Below are 15000 nucleotides of genomic sequence, written 5' to 3' on the forward strand. Positions count from 1 at the left end.
CGTGCTATTGATCAACCTGTGCCTGATGTGCGCCTAGCGCGCCAACGTTCATCATCTCGTCCACGATCGCCTGATCTGGACTTAGGCAAGGGTACTAACCCGTCGCCTCGCCCACGCGTCCCTGCGCGTCCTTCTGCTCCGGCGCAACAGCGAGCTAAAGCTCCTGTTCGCGAGTGTTCGTCTGCGCGTTCGTCCACCTCTTCAGATGTGCGCAGTAACCTTACTGCACGTTCACGCGATCACTCGCCTGTGAGCAAGCGCTCTCCTGAGCGCCCTCGCCCTCTCCAGCCTGATCGCCCCAGGCCTCCGACTCGCCTGCGCGCAGTCGTTCGCCTGTTCGTGGTACGCGCCTTCGTTCTCCTGAACGCACGCGAAATCGCTCGCCATCGCGCCAGCGTTCTCCAACGCGCCAGCGCTCCCTGCCTGGCAAACGCTCGCCAAGTCGCTCGTGACTTCTTTCACGTTCTCCTATGCGCCGCCATCGATCGCCTAGTGCTCAGCGCACACCTTCACCCACGCGGTCTCGTGCTCCTTCACGTGCGCGCCAACGCGTTCCTTCGCCAACGCGATCGCTCGCCATCGTGTCCTTTCGCCTGCGCGCCCACGCGCCCACGCGCCGTCTCGCCCACGGGCCCCCTCGCCCGCGAGCGTACGCACCCACGCGCATTCTTCCACACGCGGCAATGCGCCCGCGCTTCGGAAATCGGCCGCGTGCGATTCCTTGAATGCTTTTTCGTGTGAGAACCGCCGCGATTCCCATTCCCGCAGGGAACATCAGCGCAGCCAACCGACAGGGACACGGACTTCCAGATCAGCCTCTGGATTGCCTCTGCGCAAACGTAGGTTTTCCCACCAGGACCAGGACCAGGAAGGATCTACGGAGAGGTCCATGCAACACTTTTTCCTCTTCTTTTCAGGCAGGCCCCGTGGTGTCCACTCCGAAGGATCAGGAGATCCCCTTCCCTCCAGCGGGAATAACTGACACTGCGTCAGTTACCCGTCAGCCTTGGTTCCGTCACATTATGAACGCAGTGGTTCAGGCTGTGAAGCCCGCCCTCGTTGATATGGGACTTAAACCAACGGCAGGCTCTCCCCCGCTGAAGAGAAGGAGAGGAGTGGACTTCGTGGTGACTTCTCCTCGGGTGAAGTTGGCTCCCAAGAGGTCGGTTAGGAGGACTCTACGCCTTCTCCTACGCGTGCTGTTTCTCCTTCTCCTGGGGACGTGTTATCTCCTTCCTCAGGAGAGTCCAGCGAGGCAGGGTTATCTCCCACGGCACCAATGGGAGGAACCCCTCCTCTTCAGAGAGAAGCTGCTCGCGAGGATGCCTCCTTCCGGACCTCTTTGCTGGAGTCCTGTGTTCCTCCTAGGAGGGAGCCCAAGGACTCCAAGACGATTCCTAAATCGTCATCCAGGATACGTCCAGAGCCAACTAAACCCCAGGAGGACGTCCACGTATCTCCCCAAGATGAGCCTTTGGGGACCGGAGACTTAGCTGCCAGTCCGCAAGGAGGAGACCAGTTCGAGTCGGAATAAGCTTTCTGGCAGGTCCTAGGCTTGATGAGGCAGCTCAACAAGTTTAAGGACCCGGAGACTGCCCCTCGTCAGGGCAAGGACACGGTGCTAGACGAAGTCTACGGCACCCAGAAGCCCCCTAAGTCCAGCGCAGCTTTGCCTTGGTCCAAAGGGGTGAAAGGGGCCAGGGACAGAGTCGAAGCCCAGCTCTCCGAGCTCGCCTCCTCCGGTCGTTCTTCTGCTGGTTCAAACTCCTCCCACCTCCTCGAGTACATCAGAGGAGGTACTGTACTTTGAGATCATGGGGGAGTCCAGTATGGCCCTTCCGTTCCACCATTCCGTGGAAGAGCTGACCAGGGGAACTCCTCTCGAGAAGCTCTCCGCCCGACAAGTGACGATCTCGGCGTCGGAGATCCTGAACCTTGAGAAGGTCGCGAAGAGTGCCATGCAGGCAACTTCGTGGCTAGACGTTTGGCTGGGATCTCTGGGCATCCTATTGCGCTCTGAGGATCTGTCCAAGGAGAGCAATTGGAAGGCTTTGGAGACCTTCCTCCTCTCGGGCACGCGTTCGATCGAGTTCCTCGCTCACCAGGTGGCTAAACTGTGGGCTAACTCGATCCTCAAACGTCGCGACGCAGTGACCGAGAGGTTCCATCCGAAGGTCCCCGCCGTGGACGTCTGCAGGCTCAGGCACTCCTCCATTACTGGAAGGGATCTGCTCGAGCCCAAGGACATAGAACGAACAGCCGAGAGGTGGAGGAGATCGAATCAAGATTCTCTCCTCCAGAGGGCCCTGACATCTCGGCCCTACAAGCCTCCGGCACCTCAACAGCAACAGCAGCCTCGCAAGACACCGAAGCAGGCTCCGGCAGCTAAGACAGGGGTGTCTAAGCCACAGCCCTTTCACACCAAGGACAGAAGGCGCGGCAAGTCCTCTAGGGAAGGTAAGAATCCTAGAGGCAACGGCCGAGGCCGCAAGCGCTAGGATTGGCAATCCCCCGCGTGTCCACCTGTGGGGGGATGCCTGAAAAGTTGCGTGCACAGGTGGCAGCAACTTGGGGCCGATTCTTAGATGGTCTCTGTGATCGGCCAAGGTCATCGCGTCCCATTCACGACATCTCCACCTCCCCTGACAGCGAATCCAGTGCCGCTGAACTCCTATGCCATGGGATCGGCAAAGGGGTTAGCCCTTCGGGCGGAAGTCGAGACCATGCTCAAGAAGGATGCTCTCCAGGAGGTCGACGACGGTTCCCCAGGCTTCTTCAGTCGACTCTTTCTTGTAAAGAAGGCGTCTGGAGGCTGGAGACCGGTCGTCGACCTCTCAGCCCTGAACAAGTTTGTCAAGCAAACTTCGTTCAGCATGGAGACAGCAGAGATGGTCAGACTTGCAGTGAGACCGCAAGACTTCATGTGCACACTGGATCTGAAGGACGCGTACTTCCAGATCCCAATCCATCCGTCTTCCAGGAAGTACTTGAGATTCAGCTTAGACAGCTGGTAGACTCGGAGTCGACCCTTCTTCGACACCGAGACAGGCTTCAGGAGGTTTGCCGAGACCTGTGGGTCGTGGTAAACCTCGAGAAGTCCTCTGCTTCCGACGAAACGACTGGTATATCTAGGCATGATATTAGACACCGATCTCCACAAAGTCTTTCCGTCGGGCAACAGGATAGCAAGGCTGAGGAGGGTCGCAGAACCTCTCCTCAGGCGGGAAGAGCTTCCGGCCCATTCGTGGTTGCGTCTTCTAGGTCACCTTTCCTCCCTGGCATGTCTAGTTCCGAACGGCCGCCTCAGGATAAGATCCCTGCAATGGCGGCTAAAGTCCCGGTGGAATCAAGGCTCCGATCCTTCGGATATTCTGGTTCCTATAGGACCCACGGAACTGACGGACCTTCGGTGGTGGCTGAACGACGTGAACCTTCGGAAGGGAGTGGATCTTCTCGTCCTCCCCCAGAATTGACTCTGTTTTCGGACGCGTCAAAAGAAGGGTGGTGGGCCCACATTCTGAACCAATGGATCTCAGGCCTCTGGTCAGAATTAGAAAAGTACCTCCACATCAACCTGCTAGAAATGAAAGCCGTTTTCCTGGCTCTTCAACAGTTCCAACGGACCCTGGCGGGTCACTCCGTAGTGGTGATGAACGACAACACTACGGTAGTGGCTTACATCAACAAGCAGGGAGGTACCTTTTCTCGACAGCTATCCCATCTTGCAGTAGAGATTCTGAGGTGGTCCGAAGTCTACTCGGTCACACTTTCGGCTCACTTCATTCCAGGCAAGAGGAATGTGCTTGCCGACAGTCTGAGCAGAGCGACGCAGATAGTGAGTACCAAGTGGTCTTTGGATCCTCAGGTAGCCAACAAAGTCCTGACTTTGTGGGGTTCCCCGACAGTAGATCTGTTCACGACAGCCTTGAACTCCAAGCTGCCCCTGTACTGCTCTCCAGTCCTGGACCCCAAGGCTCTCTGGCAAGATGCCTTTCAGCAGAGGTGGGACAACATTGACGTTTACGCCTTCCCACCTTTCTGTCTGATGAGAAGGGTGCTCAACAAGGCCAGACTATCGGTCAATCTGTCCATGACTCTTGTAGCTCCGCTGTGGCATCACGCGGAATGGTTTCCGGACCTTCTGCAGCTCCTGACGGAACTTCCGAGGGCACTCCCCCCACGACACGAGCTACTCAGACAACCACACTGCAACATCTTCCACAGGGCCGTAGCGTCGCTTCGGCTTCACGCCTGGGGACTATCCAGCGTCTCCTCACAGAAAGAGGATTTTCGCAACAGGTTGCGGACAGGATGTCTCGCCACCTACGCAAGTCCTCTATCGGAGTCTACCAGGCGAAGTGGAAAGTCTTCTGTGGTTGGTGTCGTGGGAGGGGTATCTCTCCACTCGATGCCACTATTCCACCAATAGCGGAGTTTCTTGTGTATTTACGAGAGGAAATGCGCCTTTCAGTTCCAGCGGTGAAAGGCTATCGCTCAGCCTTAAGCCTGGCGTTTAGGCTGAAAGGAGTGGACATTTCCTCTTCGTTAGAACTCTCTCTACTCATACGCAGCTATGAGCTTACCTGCCCTCAGTCAGAATTAAGACCTCCTTCTTGGAACGTGGTTCAGGTCCTCAGGGCTCTGAAGAGAGCCCCGTTTGAACCATTACGCCAGGCGTCTGATCGCCACCTGTCTTGGAAGATGGCTTTCCTGCTCGCTTTGGCCTCGGCCAAGTGGGTCAGTGAACTTCATGGTCTTTCTTACGACGTCGCCCATTCAAGGGGATGGGGGGAGGTAACGTTCAAGTTCGTCCCTGAGTTTGTTGCCAAGACTCAGAACCCTGGGGTGTCAGACCCTAGGTTCGACTCCTTCAGGGTAACGAGTCTTCGTTCTGTAACAAGTGACCCAGACCATCTCTTACTTTGCCCAGTAAGGAGTCTGAGGCATTACTTGAAGAGAACAGCTGCAGTCTGTCCTCAGGTGCAAGCGTTATTCTTAAGCACAGGAAGGACAAAGAGGAGGGTCACCAGGAACACCATCTCGGCCTGGATCCGGAAGGTTATTCAACATACCTTGGATCCTGACCCTCCTCCGTCACGCCGCCCTAGAGCGCACGATGTCAGGGGCATCGCTACGTCCCTGGCATTCAAGAGAAATTTCTCTGTGACGCAGGTTTTGCAAGCTGGGGTGTGGAAGCGCCAGACGACGTTCACAGGACGTGACCCACAGGAGCTTCGATACATTCTCTATTGGCCCTGTGGTGGCTGCACAACAGCTGGTCTAACCTCAGGCTCCTTAATGGACAGGTAGCAGAAGGTTGGGGGCATTGTTACCCGGTTTTAGTCTGCGTGATTTAAAGAGTATGTCTGGCCCTTACTTCTTTCTTCATTCTCCCCTCCCTTGGGGAAAGCAGCATCCTGGTCTCTGCATAGCTGACCTCAACCTCTGCAGGTAAACCATGCTCCCTTGTGCTCCTAGCATTAACTATGATACTGTTTGCGTCCCCCATACCCTGAGGTGGTATTGGGAACGTCCTAGCCTAGATTTCTATCTAAAGAACTCCAGGTCAACTTCCTAGGACGAGTCACAACTTCCTCCACACACAACTTATGTAGGGCGCACATCCTTAGCAAGCTTCGGAGAGTGCGAGGTGCAGGGACCTCCTTTCTCGAGTGCTGCTCACTGGGTTTCCTGGCCCCTGGGTAAAGCCAAAAGCCAGTAAGGCTGGGGACTTTACGCCCTTCCTAAGGGTAAGTCACCCTATGTAAATAGCGTGGTTTGTATTTCGGTTACGGAACAAATGACAAATTCGGAGATAATTTGTATTTTTCCTAACCATACAAACCTTAGCTATTTACACATATTTGCCCGCCATCCCTGTCCCCCAAGTCAAGTCCTACCTCTAAGTGAAGTGAGACAACTCACAGGTGTGTAGGGGGGAGGGGTAGCAAGCTACCCCTTCCCTACCCCCTGCTAACTAGCGGGGGGTAGTTAACCCTCGTTAAAAACTTAATGGCTCGTCATTTCAGCTACGCCGAAAGTAAACCCTATGTAAATAGCTAAGGTTTGTATGGTTAGGAAAAATACAAATTATCTCCAAATTTGTCATATTGCTACTAGCAAAGTTCAAATCAAAGCAGTGCAATATGAGTATTATAGTTTGCTATGCCCCAACAAATGGTTCCCTTGAAGAAAGGAAAGATGAATACTATGAAGAACTGCAGATTGTAATAGATGAGATCCTTGAGAGAGATATGAAAATTTTGATTGGTGACTTCAATGCTAAAGTTGGAAGAAATAATCAAGGGATAAAGAATGTGATGGATGTCGAGGGTCGTGGAAAAGTTGCAAATGAAAATGGAGCACATTTCTCAAGTTTCTGTTCTGCAAACAGTACATGGACTTCACCCTGTGGAATTTACAGAAATCAGATAGATCACATTGCCATTAATAGAGAGAGAAAGAGGATTCTGAGAAATATAAGAAGCTATAGTGGGACCGATAATGGTAGTGATCACCAACTCCTCATTGCCTCACTGAAATTAAAACTGAAAGTACCCAACAGAAAGATGGATAGAATACATAGGCTTGATACAACTTAGCTTTTAGAAGAAGAGCACAGAGAAACATTTGCAATTGAATTTAGGAATCAGTTTGCAGTCTTAGAAACGTTAAGAGATGAAGAACAGACAATTAATGAAGAATGGTGTGATATTAAAAACATATATCAGAAATTCCTTGATTGTGGTCAGGAATTTCGTATGATTGGCCTTGATTTTAGTGCTGCCTTTAACCGTGTTAATCATGAGGCCCTTATTTTCAAACTCAAACAGTTGTGAGTGGGTGGGTCGTTTCTTAGCATTATTATTGATTTTTTAAATAATAGATCTCAAAGAGTTGTTGTTGATGGGCACCATAGTGAGTATAAGAATGTGATATCCGGTGTTCCACCGGGTAGTGTTCTTGGCCTATTACTTTTCATACTATATACCCATGATATGTGGTTTGGCCTAGAAAATAAGCTTGTTGCATATGCAGATGATGCTACTCTCTTTGCATCAATTCCATCTCCTGAATGTAGATCTGGGGTTGGTGAATCCGTTGATAGAGATTTAGCTGAAATTAGTGCATGGTGCAAATTATGGGGTATGAAGTTGAATTCTAACAAAACTCAAAGTATGATTGTAAGTAGGTCAAGGACAGTGGCTCCTCAACATCCGGATCTCAGTATTGATAATGTTTCTTTAAATTTGTATGACTCTTTTAAAATTTTAGGTATGATTCTCGACAGCAAATTTACTTTTGAGAAACACATTAGGTCTGTGTCTTCTTCAATTGCACAAAAAAATTGGCTTATTGAGAAAGTCTTTCAAGATTTTCAGTGATCAATCTATTCTGAAGAAGTGTTTTAATTCTTTCATTCTACCTTGTTTTTAGTATTGGTCTCCTGTCTGGTGTTCAGCTGCTGATTCTCATCTTAATTTGTTGGACAGAAACTTACGATCTATTGAATTCCTTATTCCTGATCTAGATATTAATCTTTGGCACCGTCGTTCAATTAGTTCACTATGCATGGTGCATAAGATTTTTCATAACTGTGACCATCCTTTACATTCAGATCTCCCTGGACAATTCTATCCTGTTCGTAATACTAGGCAGGCAGTTAATTCTAATAGCCAGGCCTTCTCCATTATGAGGCTCAATATTACACTATTCTAGAAGTTTTATTCCAGCTGTTACCAAGTTGTGGAATGATCTTCCTAATCGGGTCATTGAATCAGTAGAACTTCAAAAGTTCAAAGTTGGAGCAAATGTTTTTATGTTGACCAGGCTGACATGAGTCTTTTTATAGTTTACAGGTATATACAGTATGACATATCTGTTTTTGACATTGGTAATAGTTTATATAGGACATATCTGTTTTGACATTACTGTTTTAGAATGATTTATTGTTAACTTGTTCTCATCATTTATTTATTTCCTTATTTCCTTTCCTCACTGGGCTATTTTTCCCTATTGGAGCCCTTGGGCTTATAGCATCTTGCTTTTCCAACAAGGGTTGTAGCTTGGCTATTGATAATAATAATGATAATAATAATAACCAGTACAGTGATTCAGGTCATCAGAAAGAGCAACTTCATGGACACCAAAAACCTACAGGACCCTTACTTCCAGATCCCTATCCATCCAAGGTCAAGGGAGTACCTGCTTTTCCTTTTCAGAGAAAGAATTTACCAATTTAAGGTACTATGTTTCTGCCTGTCAACAGCCCCACAAATAGATAATCACTCATCTATTCACTCTGGTCTCCTCTTAGGCACATCTGCCACAGAAGCCATATTCTCGAGTTTTGCCAGGATCCAAGAACCTGGCTAAATTATGAGAAGTCCAGCCTCAATCCTCAACGTTATCTATGGTACCTGGAAATGGACGTTGATTTGGTCCAAACCAAAGTGTGTCCATCTTCTGACAGAATCCAGAGATTCAAATAGCTAGCAGCACCCTTTCTTAAGGAAAAGTTCCTTCCAGACCATTCATGACAGATGCTCCTTGGTCATTTCACCTCCCGAGAGGAAGCGGTATCCTTCTGGAGGATGCATCTCTACTATTTTCAGTGACCATTGAAGAGCCAGTGGTCGCAAACATCAGATCCCTTATCGGTTCTTTTGAAGATTCCTTGAGATATAAGATATCGTTATTTTTATTATTACTTGCTAAGGTACAACCTAAGTTGGAAAAGCAAGATACTATAAGCTCAAGGTCTCCAACAAAGAAAAAAGTTAATTGAGGAAAGGAAGTAAATGAACAAATTCTTCTCCTTTATCCACAAAGACAGGTAATAGATTGGCCAGGCCACCAGCCACCTGTTGAGATACTACCGCTAGAGAGTTATGGGGTCCTTTGACTGGCCAGACAGTAGTACATTGAATCCTTCTCTCTGGTTACGGTTCATTTTCCCTTTGCCTACACATACACCGAATAGTCTGGCCTATTCTTTACATATTCTCCTCTATCCTCAAGGGGTTAACTACTGCACTGTAATTGTTCAGTAGCCACTTTTCTCTTGGTAAGGCTAGAAGAGACTCTTTAGCTATGGTATGGAGCTCTTGTAGGAGAAGGACACTCCAAGTTCAGGCCATTGTTCTCTAGTCCATGGTAGTGTCATAGTCTCTGTACCATGGTCTTCCACTGTCTTTGGTTAGAGTTCTCTTGCTTGAGGGTACACTTGGGCAGACTATTCTATCTTATTTCTCTTCCTCTTGTTTTGTTAAATTTTTTATAGTTTGTATAGGAAATATTTATTTTAATGTTGTTACCATTCTTGAAATATTTTATTTTTCCTTGTTTTCTTTCCTCACTGGGCTATTTTCCCTGTTGGAGCCCCTGAGCTTATAGCACCCTGCTTTTCCAACTAGGGTTTTAGCTCAGTAAGTAATAATACAGTAATAATAATTAATTCCTTATTATCTACTACTTTGCAACTCTATAAAATGGGATATTTTTTATAATTGCATTTGTATTTTCTTCTGCAATTCTATATGAAATGTCTTTATCTTTATATTTGTTAGATTGAGATCAATGAATAGAACGTCGTAATTATGATGAAATTTTTTCAGTCTTTTTAAATTTTGAATTCTGTTTTACTTTGGGATTTTAAAACAAGGCCACTTCAAAATAAAGTGATGTATAAAGTCCATTATATAGTATTTAAAAGAATTTTTTTTATATATATTTCTACACATACGTTAAAGAAATGTAATAAAGTGGTATTCTTTTTTCCCCCACAAAATGTAGGAAATGAAATCTGTAAGGAAAGAGTTTGAGAAATGTTCATCAGATAAGATAACTGTAGACGACCATACAAAATAAGTTGTTTGATCTCTTTCTGAATAACTGTCTAACAGGCTTTTTTTTTTTTTTTTCGTTTCAGGAATCATATTGTGATGTGACATTAGTGAGTGATGGACGGTTTTACCCAGTGCATAAACTTGTTTTGTCGACGTGTAGTGAATTTTTTGATAATTTATTCAGTAGAACTGACTGTAAACATCCAGTTGTGATTATTGCTAATGTTTCTCATAAAGAAATTGAGGCTTTGCTAAATTATATGTATTTAGGAGAAGTAAATGTGTTTCAAAAAGAGTTAGGAAATCTCATGAAGGCTGCAGAAATTTTGAAAATAAAAGGCCTGGCAGAACCCACAAAAGGTGTAAAAAAGGATAATAATGACAAGCACTTTAACTCTCCTTCTGAATTGCTTGATTCGAGTACAAAGCGTAAAAGGTCTGAGGACAGTGGTGCTCCTTCAGCAAAGCGATCTCAGTGTGCAGAAAGGCCAGGTTTAAAGGAATCTGAGGATCTGCATACATTAACTGAGAAAAGTAAACCTAGTAGCATTTTACCTACGCCCAGTAGCTCTAATACTGGGGCATCTTCTGACCACAAAGAACCCTTTACCCATACTGTTTTTGAACAGCAAAGTGACGTAGAGGAGGATTCTGGTGAGAAGGCTGTAAGACCTGAGGTGAGTTACATTTTGATATTTTGATAGTCTTTTATTGTGTTTGCAGATTTGTTTTGTTAGGTTTCTTTCTACATGAAAACAAATTTTTGTCATTTATGTGGGTTTACTCTGTTGCTGCTTTGCTACAACCAGAATTAAGGATATCATGGGATTTTGATTGTCAGCCATCCCACCCATGCTGAGTAGAAGCGGCTAAGCTTGCGTGGCTTGTCTTACTTTACTCCTGGTCATCTTTTCAGCCAGACATATACTCAACCAGGATCCATGCTTGTGCTTTGTGCTTTCTCCTTTACAGTGCCTTGCGATTATGAGTGATACTCAAGCAAGTATGAAGCCCTGCGTCTGCAGCACTTTCATGAGCCAAGTGGAGGTTGATCTGCATACTTTGTGTCCTGGATATCATGGTAAGAGATGTTCTATTACTTCCACTTGTGATTTTTGTGGCAAGTGGTCGTCCTCTCAATTGGATAAGTATAATACTCATCAGAAGAAGAAGGCTAAGCGGGATTGTTCCCCTTCCACTGCTTCCTCTGATAAGGGTAAGAATTAGAAACCTTCCCTTCTGAGTCCTGATCTTTTCCTGTCTAATCCTTTGTTATCAGAGTTCCTTGAGACTCCAATAAAGTATGAAGGCACTTGTTCTATTATGATAATTTTGTTGATGTGTTATCGCCCACTGGGTTTAGTGAGACCGAAAACACAGTGACATAGATCCTTTTGCCTTTAGCTCTTATCCAGCCAGAGCAAGTTACTATGCAGGTAATGCTGTTCTCACCAAATTATGTGAACCTTTAATCTCACCAAATTATGTGAATCCTTAATTTCACAAAATTATGTGAACCCTTGATCTCGCCATATGTGACCCCTTAATGGATCTTCATCTTCCCCCCTACGAGTGTGCTTAGCTTAGGGGATCAATTATTTATTTCGGATATAATAGAACAGGGAAATTTCTCCTCCACAGTGCAGGAGCTTTACCAGGAAAAATTCTGAGTGTCACGTAAATGTATACCAATGACGACTGAACATATATATATATATATATATATATATATATATATATATATATATATATATATATATATATATATATATATATATATATATATATATATATATATATATATATATATATATATATATATATATATATATATATATATATATATATATATATATATATATATATATATATATATATATATACACACACACATACATATATACATATATACATATACATATGCCCATTGGGGCCACAGGGGCATAAAAACAATTAGAATAGCGCCAACGTATCGCTGCGTGTCGTAAGAGGCGACTAAAAGGGACGGGACAAGGGGGCTGGGAACCCCCTCTCCTGTATTATAATCCTGTGAGACATCAAAGAGGTAGAGCTGGGGGGAGAGTGACTGCTCCCCGCACTCTAGTTTTGGGGTGTTTGATCGTGCGTGGATGTAGTACGATAGAGAGTAAAAGATGTGAGATTGAAATTATGTTTAGGAATAGAAAGATGGATATATTGGCTTTGTGTGAGACAAAGATAAAAGGGAAAGGTGAAGTGATGTTTAGTGAAATGTCTGGTAGAGTGTCTAAGATTGAAAGGGGAAGAGCAAGAGAAGGTGTGGCTTTATTGATGAGTGAATGGATGACAGGTAAAGTAGTGGAATGGAAGAAGATATCGTCTAGGTTAATGTGGGGTAAGGGTTAGGGTGGGTAGGGAATGTTGGGGTTTTGTCAGTGCGTATGGGCCAGGTAGTGAGAAAAGTGAAGATGAGTGGAATGAGTTCTGGAATGAATTAACTAGGTGTGTAGAAGGACTGGGTAGAAGGAATTATGTAGTTGTCGTGGGTGACTTAAATGCTAGAGTGGGTGCTGGAGAGGTAGAAGGTGTCATTGGGAAGTATGGCGTACCATGTGAAAATGAGAGTGGTGAGAGACTGGTAGATATGTGTGTTGAGCAAGAGATGGTGATAGGTTCTAGCTTTTTCAAAAAGAAAGACAAAAACAAGTATACATGGGTAAGAGTGGCAAATGGAAGAGTGGTAGAAAGGGCGTTAATGGATTGTGTTGATAACTAAAAGAATGTTTGGAAGATTGAAAGACGTGCACGTATTTAGGGGTATGGCTAATGGTATGTTTGATCATTTTTTGGTGGAAGGAAAATTAGTTGTAGCAAAAGAGTGGGGGAATAGAGTAGGTGGATGTAAGAGGGAGCTAGTGAGGGTTGAAGAGCTAATAAAACCAGGGGGTAAAAAGTAAACATCAAGAAAAGTTGAAAAGGGCATATGACAAAGTGAAAGTAAGAGAAACTGGTAATTTAGAGGAGTGGAAATTAGTAAAAGAAAATTTTGTTGGGATTGCAAATGATGTGTGTGGCAAGAAGGTTGTTGGAGGCAGCATGAGGAAGGGCAGCGAATGGTGGAATGAAGGAGTGAAGGTAAAAGTGGAAGAGAAAAAGAAGGCTTTTGAAGAATGGCTGCAGAGTAATAGTGTAGAGAAGTATGAAAAATATAGAGAGAAAAATGTGGAAGTAAAGTGGAAGGTAAGCGAGGCAAAGAGGGCAGCTGACCTGAGGTGGGGTCAGGGATTGGGTCATTCATATGAAGAGAATAAGAAGTAGTTTTGGAAAGAAGTGAAGAGAGTAAGGAAGGCGGGTTCAAGTATTGAAGAGACAGTGAAAGATGGAAATGGAAGGTTGTTAAAAGGAGAGGAGGCAAGGAAAAAGTGGGCGGAGTACTTTGAAAGTTTACTGAATGTTGAGAATAATAGGGAGGCAGATATAATTGCTGTTGCAGGTGTTGAAGTGCCGGTGATGGGAGATGAGAATGAGAGAGATTACGAGAGAGGAAGTGAGGAGAGCACTAGATGAAACGAAAGTAGGAAAAGCATCGGGTATGGATGGTGTGAGAGCTGATATGTTGAAGGAAGGGGGTGTGACTTTACTTGAATGGTTGGTGAGATTGTTTAATATGTGTTATGTGTTGTCAATGGTACCAGTAGATTGGGTTTGTGCGTGTATTGTACTACTATGCAAGGGTAAGGGAGATGTGCATGAGTATTGTAATTCAAGGGGTATTAGTTTGTTGAGTGTAGTTGGAAATGTGTATGGTAGAGTACTGATTAATAGGATTAAGGATAAAACAGAGAATGCCATCTTAGAAGTACAGGGTGGTTTTAGAAGAGGTATGGGTTGTATGAATCAGATTGTTACAGTTAGGCAGATATGCGAGAAATATTTAGCAAAAGGTAAGGATGTGTATGTTGCGTTTATGGATCTGGAGAAAGCGTATAAGAGTTGATAAGGTTATATGGAGTTGGTGGAGGGTTGTTGCAAGCAGTGAAAAGTTTCTACAAAGGTAGTAAAGCATGTTTTAGGATAGGAAATGAAGTGGGCGATTGGTTTCCGGTGAGAGTGGGACTGAGACAGGGATGTGTGATGTCACCGTGGTTGTTTAACTTGTATGTTAATGGAGTGATGAGAGAGGTGAATGCTCAAGTGCTTGGACGAGGATTGAAACTGGTAGATGAGAATGACCATGAATTGGAGGTAAATCAGTTGTTGTTTGCGGAAGATACTGTACTGGTTGCAGACGTGGAAGAGAAGCTTGGCCGATTAGTGACAGAATTTGGAAGGGTGTGTGAGAGAAGGAAGTTGAGAGTTAATGTGGGTAAGAGTAAGGTTATGAGATGTACAAGAAGGGAAGGTGGTGCGAGGTTGAATGTCATGTTAAATGGAGAGTTACTTGAGGAGGTGGATCAGTTTAAGTACTTTGGGTCTGTTGTTGAAGCAAATGTACGTCAGAGAGTGAATGAAGGTTGCAAAGTGTTGGGGGCAGTTAAGGGAGTAGTAAAAAATAGAGGGTTGGGCATGAATGTAAAGAGATTTCTGTATGAGAAAGTGATTGTACCAAGTGTGAAGTATGGATCGGAGTTGTGGGGAATGAGAGTGTCGGAGAGACAGAAATTGAATGTGTTTGAGATGAAATGTCTAAGGAGTATGGCTAGTGTATGTCGAGTAGATAGGGTTAGGAACGAAGTAGTGAGGGTGAGAACGGGTGTAAGAAATGAGTTAGCAGCTAGAGTGGATATGAATGTGTTGAGGTGGTTTGGCCATGTTGAGAGAATGAAAAATGGCTGTCTGCTAAAGAAGGTGATTAATGCAAGAGTTGATGGGAGAAGTATAAGAAGAATGCCAAGGTTTGAGTGGATGGATGGAGTGAAGGAAGCTCTGGGTGATAGAAGGATAGATGTGAGAGAGGCAAGAGAGCGTGCTAGAAATAGGAATGAATGGCGAGCGATTGTGACGCAGTTCTGGTTGACCCTTCTGCTTCCTCCGGTGCCTTGGATGACTGTGGAGGTAGCAGCAGAAGGGGATTCAGCATTATGAAGCTTCATCTGTGGTGGATAATATGGGAGGGTGGGCTGTGGCACCCTAGCAGTACCAGCCGAACTCGGTTGAGTCCCTTGTCAGGCAG

The 15000-nt window shown here is 45.4% G+C and overlaps 1 protein-coding gene across 14 annotated transcripts in view; it reads left to right on the forward strand.

Annotated features, from left to right (window-relative positions):
• Nucleotides 1-15000, forward strand: part of LOC137645970 (protein bric-a-brac 2-like) — a 284612-nt gene that overhangs the window by 29143 nt on the left and 240469 nt on the right. For all 14 annotated transcript variants that reach the window (XM_068379057.1, XM_068379056.1, XM_068379049.1 and 11 more), the window contains exon 3: nt 9932-10525. In XM_068379057.1, coding sequence (XP_068235158.1) covers nt 9932-10525 — 594 coding nt within the window. The remainder of the gene's footprint in view (nt 1-9931; nt 10526-15000) is intronic.

This window comes from Palaemon carinicauda, chromosome 8 (genome assembly GCF_036898095.1).
Source record: "Palaemon carinicauda isolate YSFRI2023 chromosome 8, ASM3689809v2, whole genome shotgun sequence".
Lineage (NCBI taxonomy): Eukaryota > Metazoa > Arthropoda > Malacostraca > Decapoda > Palaemonidae > Palaemon > Palaemon carinicauda.